This window comes from Pinus tabuliformis, chromosome 3_1, assembly GCF_031772625.1.
Source record: "Pinus tabuliformis cultivar Carrire ecotype Pingquan chromosome 3_1, CPIR1, whole genome shotgun sequence".
Classification (NCBI taxonomy): domain Eukaryota; kingdom Viridiplantae; phylum Streptophyta; class Pinopsida; order Pinales; family Pinaceae; genus Pinus; species Pinus tabuliformis.
In genome coordinates this window covers 386,649,282-386,658,104 of record NC_142301.1, presented here as the reverse complement: position 1 = coordinate 386,658,104, position 8,823 = coordinate 386,649,282, and the positions used below count along the sequence as shown (strand labels likewise).

The 8,823-nt window shown below is 39.5% G+C and overlaps 1 protein-coding gene across 1 annotated transcript; it reads left to right on the top strand.

The window, feature by feature from the left end:
• Positions 1–2,105: 2,105 nt before the first annotated feature.
• LOC149187348 (F-box/kelch-repeat protein At2g44130-like) lies at positions 2,106–2,738 on the top strand. Its single transcript, XM_089409638.1, has one exon. It carries the CDS (start codon positions 2,106–2,108, stop codon positions 2,736–2,738), a length of 633 nt encoding a protein of 210 aa, XP_089265764.1.
• Positions 2,739–8,823: the final 6,085 nt, after the last annotated feature.

The window sequence follows — 8,823 nt, the reverse complement described above, 5'->3', positions numbered from 1 at the left end:
TCAACTATATTTCTCCTCCTCTCTTCTTCTCTTAGTAAATCAGGTCTTTTGAGTTTCAACTAACAAGGGGGTCTCTGGGGTTTCAACTAACGAGGGGATTAATCAGGGCTTTCACGTTTCAGGGGCTTAATGAGGTCTTTCCGCGTTTCAAGTAACAAGGGGTTCTCTTGACTTTCAACTATATTTGTCCTCCTCCCTCCTCCTCTTAATTAGGTCTTTCGACTTTCAACTAACAAGGGGCTCTCTCAAGTTTCAACTATATTTGTCCTCATCTCTCCTCCTCTCAGTATATCGGGTCTCTCGAGTTTCAACTAACAAGGGGGTCTCTCGAGTTTTGACTATATTTTTCCTCCTCTCTCCTTTCGAGGTTCAACTAACAAGGGGTCTCTCAACTAACAAAGGGATTAATCAGGTCTTTCGAGTTTCAGGGGGTTATTCAGGTCTTTCGAGTTTCAACTAACATGGGGTCTCTCGAGTTTCAAATATATTTGTCCTCCTCTCAATATATCGGGTCTCTCGAGTTTCAACTATATTTGTCATCCTCTCTCGAGTTTCAACTAAAGAGGGGGTCTCTCGAGTTTCAACTATATTTGTCCTCCTCTCACCTCCTCTCAGTAAATCGGGCCTTTCGAGTAACAAGGGGGTCTCTTGAGTTTCAACTATATTTCTCCTCCTCTCTCCTCCTCTCAATGTCTTTATATTTTTCCTCCTCTCTCCTCCTCTCAGTAAATGGGGTCTTTCGAGTTTCAACTAATAAGGGGGTCTCTCTAGTTTCAACTATGTTTGTCCTCCTCTCTCCTCTTCCCTGTCTCTTGAGTCTCAACTATATTTTTCCTCCCTCCTCTCTCCTCCTCTCAGTAAATCAGGTCTCTCGAGTTTCAACTAACTCCCTCCTCTCTCGAGTTTCAACTAACTCCTTCCTCTGAGTAAAAGTCTCGAGAGTTTCAACAAACTCCTGTCTCTGGAGATTCAACTAACTTCCTCCTCTCTCTTGTTTCAACTAACTCCCTCCTCAGTAAATCGGGTCTCTGGAGTTTCAACTTACAAAGGGGTCTCTGGAGTTTCAACTAACAAGGGGATTCTCGAGTTTCAACTAACTCCCTCCTCTCAGTAAATCGGGTTTGGAGTTTCAACTAACAAGGGGATTCTCGAGTTTCAACTAACTCCCTCCTCTTAGTAAATCGGGTCTCGAGTTTCAACTAACTCCCTCCTCTCAGTAAATCGGGTCTCTCGAGTTTCAACTAACGAAAACTCCCTCCTCTCAGTAAATCGGGTCTCTCGAGTTCCAACTGAAACTCCCTCCTCTCAGTAAATCAGGTCTCTCGAGTTTCAACTAACAAAGGGGTCACAAGGGATGAACGTGGGTCTCTCGAGTTTCAACAATTTCACATATCTCGAATTACCAATTGACCTAGAAGTCTACGAGCTTTCACATATCGAAAATTACCAATTAAAATACACCTCAACAATATAAAAATACATTTAACTTAAATATTACACTCTAATTATTAAGAAAAATAGGTTTTTTTTTTTCTTTAATTTGATAATATGATTTTAAGTGAAATTGTATTTTTTTATTTTATTTTTGAAATATATAAATAAATTAGACGCCTTGAATATTTAAACCTTCCGGATTAAACAAATTCGTAAAAATATTAAAAATAATTGATCGATTAAAATTTACTCAACCATCTAAATTTATAATTCTCAAACATTAAAGAATTAAAAAAACCAAAATTTACTCAACCATCTAAAATTATAATTCTCAAACATTAAAGAATTAAAAAAACCCACCGAAAAATGAAAAAGGAAAAGAGAAAAATGGCCTCGTTTGACTACCCGAGGAAACCATGGAAAATATTAGGACATTTTGACCCGTTTCCGTTAATGGAAGTGCTTCTCTGTTGTTACACGACTTATTATTTATATCGATCTCTCTCCCTTTCCTTCGATCCTTGTGCTTCCTCATCGTATGTTGTGTTCGATCTGGCCTTCGCATCGACCAAGCGGTTGGGTTTAGCCAGTCCAGTTAGGAAGACTCTAATTCTGGTACGTTACCCTTTTGCTTCTCTGATTTCAAAGACTCAGAGTTTGCGCATCTCTTTATGGATCCTTTTGCTGTTCTTCCATGGGAATTAGGTCTCGAGTGTCTCCTAAGAGTGCCTTACCATTCTCACGGAAATGTCAAAGCCGTTTGCAAAACCTGGGAGGCCGTTGTGAAGCACCCCCAGTTCTATGAAGACAGAAAAAAGCTTGGGACTTCCGAGCAGTTGATATGTTTGCTGGAACTCCGGGAATATCTGGATGACACTCATCCTAATCTACAAATGGTGGTTTCTGTGATTGACCCTCTGCGAGGCACACGGAAAACACTTCCTCCCCTTCACAATGGGATTCCACTCTTTCCTGACTGCGTTTGTGTCAATCAAAAGCTGGTTTTGTTCGGCGGGTGGGATCCGTCGAACCCCGACCAAGTGGAGGGACTCAAAACTGTTTTCATCTTTGATTTCTCGTCGAGTAAGTGGACCCGCGGGGCGGACATGCCGGTGAGGCGATTCTCCGGTGCTTTCTCGGTGTCATCGCAAGGACTCATTTACGTTGCCGGCGGACAGGATGGCAATTATAATCTCCTCTCATCAGCGGCTGTTTACAATGTGTTGGAAGACGAATGGAAGCTTCTTCCCGACATGAGCCAAGGACGGGATGAATGCTATGGCGCATTCCTTCACGGCACATAAAATAGGGTATTTGGCACTATAAGTGACAATTTATCAATGCAATTAAATAGTTTTTTTTAAGTTCTCTCTCCCCAATGTTTCCATGTCAACGACTTCTTCACTACTTGTAAAAATCCACGAGTCTGTTGAGTTCGTACCAAAAGTGGCTTAGGTTGTGGCCTCTAGGAGTGAAATATTTGTGGAGCATACATCAGGAGCTTGGGTAAACAACTAACCTCCTATAGAAAGCACGCAAATCCTGGGTGCTTGTCTTCCACATCAAAAACTCTGGTAAAAGAGGCTTCTAAGATTCACAAGTGTTCAAGCTCCAACACAGATTCAACAATACTCTGTATCCTAAGGTTGCACATAAATATAGGAATGGCGATGTTTCTCATTTGATTTAGATTACCAATGATAGATAAGTCAAACTACCTTTACCTTCCAACATACCTTATCTTTTTCCCCAAGGAAAAACCATAACTTTCATTCTGTTAAATATTGAAAATTACATTCTATAGATGTTGCAAATAGACCATATGTCAAAACTGGTGGCCTAGCCACAATTGTAGAGAGTCTACATAATCCATAAAAAGTACCATGGTACTGATATACAAAATAAAAATATACATATATAGGTCTACAAACCGACACAAAAATGCAAAAGAGCTACTTTGAGATGTCCAACGAATATTTGTGTATCATCAAGGCATAGGTGTTCCCTGCGGACACTGCTCCATGAAAGGCCTATGATAATATTGGTAAAAATCATGTCCATGTTGTTCATGTATCAACCAACTAGTAGGAGGTTGCTGCGCAACTTCCTTAGAAAGGAAGTTAGAAAGTTGGTTCCTCTCCCTGTAGATGGACTGACAAGAAATATAGTCAAAATGTGATTTAATAGCATAGATTTATTCCAATAAATTTATGAGCGTGTGCACGTGACATTCAACCTGAATATTGAGGCAATTGATAACAAGTTTGGAATCACCAAAAATCTGAAGTTGCTGGCATCCCTTCTCAAAAACAAAAATAAGGAGGAGCCTAATGCTGTTGAGTTCAGAAAAAATGTTTGCACCTCTCCCTAAACCCATACTCATTCTGTGATAATCGTCATCATTGAGATATAAGATGGCCCCACAGGTGCAACCTTGTTGTTGAGTTGAACCATCAAAATAAGCCCATTGTATAGATTTATCGATGGTTTCAGTAACAATATTCCTACTTTGTTTCTTGGTGACATCATCCGGGTTCAAATTATATAGAGCCCTAATATGGGATATTGATAATTGCCATTCGGGTGCCTTGTCCTCGAAAATGAGTTTATTTGGAGAAATCCATATACTCCAACCTACTAGTAGGGGAAGGTAATGAATCTTTGTATGGTGGACCTGATTCCACAAGGATTCCCAATCATTGCAAACAAAGTCTCCTGCCCATCTATATGGAATTTCCATCGATTGATATATCTTATTCCATAATTGATTCACAAGCTCGCATTGCAAAAATAAATGATCAATACTTTCTGAACAACATCTACAGAGAACGCACCAAGTGGGACCATGGAAGGAGCGATGTTGAGAGATATCACTTGTAGGAGATTTTTTGCGAAGCAGACACCACATAAACAACTTGGCTTTGGGAGGGATTTTTAACTTCCATAGCGGACACCACCACCAAACAGTATTTTGGGGTTCATGATCTGCGTATATAAAGGGATATCCTACTTTTGGAGAGTAATTACCTTGATGAGATATGGCCTAGAATAATTCATCCTCCCTATCCTGAATCCGAATATAAGCTTCCAAGAGTGCATTGGTATAAGTAGGCCATTCATGATGCCATCTATCCGAGATGCCTAAATTTAGTGTAGATTTCCAAGCTTAAACAAAAATGGTAGAATTGTCAGAATCTATGATCTGGTTTAGTGTCCTTATCCCATATGTATCTAGATGGTGAATGAGATCAGGTGGAAGAATATGAGCATTTTCGCTACTAGACCAAGCATCATTCCGATGCGAACCTTGGTGCCCACTCCAACTTTCCAAGCCAATATGGAACGAATGTATTCCAGAGAATTCAAAACAGCTCGCCAAATTGTTGATATAGTAGATATCTCCAATTGGGGCTCCTGATCCAATCATCAATACACTGAGGGTGAATGTGATTTTTTATGACTACTTCCATCCAAATATTTTTTGTGGAGAGTAACTTCCATCCCATTTTAGCTGCAAGGGCCTTGGAAAAGCAAGCCCGATTCTTAATTTCCCAGCCTCTCCATTTCTTTGCTAATGAAATTTGTTCCCATTTTATACATGCAAATGGTCTACATTCATTCTCACCTCTCCATAGTGGCTTGCAGCCTAACTGTTGAATTTTGGATATAATTCTTTTTGGGATCCAAGTCAATGACATCCAATAGACAAGAATTGCCTCTAATACTGATTTGATAAGAACAAGGTGCCCCTCTCGAGATAACCATCGATGATGCCAAATATTTATTCTTTTTCCAACCTTGGCTACTAGCCACGTCCAATCGGAAATTTTGTAGTTGTTGGGCTTGAGGCGGAATCCCAGATAGTTAAGTTCATCTTCAAAAGTGAGTATAGTGTGTGGAAACCTTTGAGGAGCATAGTCGATTTTGAGTTGAGAACATCCAAAAGTGGTCAATATAAAGTTCTCTTGATTGTTGACCATCCCAGTGGCTTTGAAAAATAATTAAGTGTGGTATTGAACACATAAGAGTCATTGGTCTTTCCATCCAAGAAGATGAGGATATCATCCAAAAATAAGAGATGTGACAAAATGATGTTGTCTGCTGTTCTGAAACCTTTAAGTCTGCCCTCATTCTTATATTTGGTGATTAATCTACTCAGACCATCCATTACTAATAGAAAGAGTAATGTGATAATGGGAAGCCCTTCCTGAGTTCATGTTCTGCATGAAAGAAATTGGAAGTGGACCCATTGACGAGGATGTTGTATGATACAATAGATATTGAACACATTATCCGATTGATAAAAGCATGAGGGAAACCCAAATGAGTGAGTAACATCCTCAAATATAACCAACTAGTTTTGTCGAAAGCCTTCGATAAATCAATTTTGAATATCATGGCCTTCAATTTTTTTTGTTTTCATAGAATGCAATCCTTCCTAAGAAATACCTATAGCTTTGTGGATTTGGCGATTTTATAAAAAGGCAAATTGTTCTTGTGATATATGCTACGAAAGGATAGGCTTGATGTGGTTTGCAATGATTTTTTCCATAATCTTGTAGATACAATTACAAAGGGAGATGGGTCGGAAGTCATGGAAGGATTTGGGGTTATCAGATTTTAAGATAAAGGAATACAAGTTGTATTAAGAGCATCATACATTCCATGATTAACCCGACATTCCTCAATGACCTTGAGAAGATCATGTCCAATCAGATCAAAGAAAGCTAAGCAAAATTCCACAAGCCAGCCATCCAGGCCAAGACTCTTATCTTTCTTAAACCATTTAAGCACAAATTTCAATTTTCCCCTAGTCACCAGCCCATCTAATTCCTCAGCTACCTACTCATCTAAAAAATAGGGAAAAATTCCTGAAATATTTATAATTTATGCTAGTGTGGCCTCCTGAGGTTCTTTAAATAATTGCCTAAAATGTGATATGCCCAAATTTGCAAGACCTATGAAAGATTAAATAACTGAACCTTGTTCATGTTCTAGTGCCCAGATTGTGTTGATTGCTTTCCGAACGTTAGCAAACTACTGAATGAATTTGGTATTCTCATCTCCAGATTGTAACCATATGGCTCTGCTCTTAAGCCTCCAATTTTCTCCCCTATCCTTCAAAATCCCGATCCTCTCAGATTCTGGATGAATAATATGAGATTTTTCTTCCATCGTTCAATATCCACCACTAACTAGATCTTCTAACCTGCGAAGTTCATCCTCAATGTTTCTGAGAGCTTCTTCTTCCCTCTTTTCCTTGGCCTTTACCTAGTCTATCGTCCTTTTATTTAGTAGGTTCATGTTTCTGGAAAAAGGTTCAGACACCAATTGGCCTTCATTCAATGGGTTTGCCTACCAAGTTTATTTTACAATTTGATGGCATTCTTCATCTCTTAACCAAGTAGAGTTGAATTTAAAAGGGTCCTTATTCTTTGGAGATAATGCCAAAATTTCTATGTAGATTGGCGAGTGATCCGAGATGCCTCCCGACCCAACCCATTGCCAGATGATATCAAAATTTTTCATCAAAGACTCTTTGATAAGAAATCAATCGAGCCTTCTGGCTAGCATGACATCCTCAATTCTTTGATTTCTCCAGGTTGGCTGGATATGCACCACAGGTATGTCGATGAGATTATTTGACTCTAGCATCTGGAAAAATAAATCCGAGAGGTTATCTATATGTGCTTCATTGTCCCAAGATTCAACATGTCTGATGGAGAAGTTGACGTCACCCCCAAGGATTATGTTATCTTTATTAATAACGAGGAGTGCACGAGGGATTCCCAAAATTCTACACAGTTGTGGCAAGGTCCATAGATATTAACAATTCTAAGATCCATCCCTAATTCTTTTGAGAAAAATTTCGCCATTAGGACTCCTTCCCTCCCCCATACATTCACAAGCTTCATCGATTTACAATCTATACAACAATGTGTCCTGATCTACCTTGTACATCTAAGGCATGGAAATTCCAACCCAGTCACAATGCCTCCATAAGAGAACAAATATGTGAGCTGCTCCAAAGAGTCTCCTGAAGGAAAATCACATACGACTTTTCTAATCTAACATTCTTCTAAGGGCTAGTTTCTTGGTAGGGCTACCCAACCCTCTACAATTAAAATATAGTCACTTCATTGGGAAACTAGGTCCAGGTTGCCTCTTGCTCTAAGAACCCCTTCAAGTGATAATTTCCTGCCTTCAACAACATCCATACTGACCTTATGGATGTATTTCGAGATATAAGACTCTCTTCCATGTCATGTCTTGGGTAAATTCAAATGAGTCGATAAGCTAAGGCCCCGACCCACTACAACATATGGTTTAGCTAGAGATCATAGTTTATATTTGTGGCTAGTATTGGAATTGAATGAGTTATCATCCCTAACAGTTGTAGTTTCCATCGAAATTATAGGGATTGAGGGAGAGGGTGCCAGTAAACAAGAAGTTATGGAGATCGAGGCACATGATATAGAAGTAAAATGACAAAGAGAAAGAGGACTCACAATTTTCTGAAACAAATGGGATTCAAAAGTCTCATTCAAACAACTCAGAGAAAGAGATGTGAGAGAGGAGACAATACCTAGAGGGGGGCTGGTTGTAGATGCACCCGCTCGAGTAACCCTAAGTCCATGGTCTTCTTTCGAAGAAAACAAACATAGCTCGATTGTGGCATATGGTTCGCGGCTTCAGTACCTATCTTGAGTCAAGCTTTCCCATCCAGCAGGTCATCTTCTACCTTATCCTTGGCAATCATAAGGCATTATTTGTAGAGATTTCCAACATCATGACACCATCTACAACGAAAAGGGAACCCTTCACAGTCCAATTTCTAAAGTCTGATGATACTCTATGATTGCAATTTCAGACTCTCTACGAGTCCCGCTCTGGTGTTGAGATGGGCCAGAATGCATGCATAAGACATTTTTCCAATCTCTAAAAAATATTTATCATAGTCGAGAAATATCCCCAAATCATTCCCAATCCACCTAAATACATCCTTTTTCCAGAATTTTAGAGGTAAACTTGGCAATCTGACCCATATGGGGTTGAATCCCAACTGTTCTCAAATGGGATTGAAAAGGGGCGACCATCTCTTCAACAATTCAGGGCATCATTTCAATGTGCCAATATCTATTCATGACCCAAGAGGCATGTTCTGGCTTGTGAAATATCAGTGCAAACCATCCCCTAGTCATAGTTACCACCGATGGCAGGCTATCCAGAATTTGTCCCCAAATTTCTATAATCCATTTTTTCAATCGAGATGATGTGTATTCTCTACCACAAACCCTACCCACCAACACACAATCTATCATTTCCATAACTTCATCCAGTTTGATGCCTTCACCAAATATCAACACTCTACCTCTTTATCTGACCTTG

Bases quoted from the DNA above. Each gene is read 5' to 3' on its own strand.
- LOC149187348 (XM_089409638.1), top strand. From the start codon at position 2,106: ATGGATCCTTTTGCTGTTCTTCCATGGGAATTAGGTCTCGAGTGTCTC.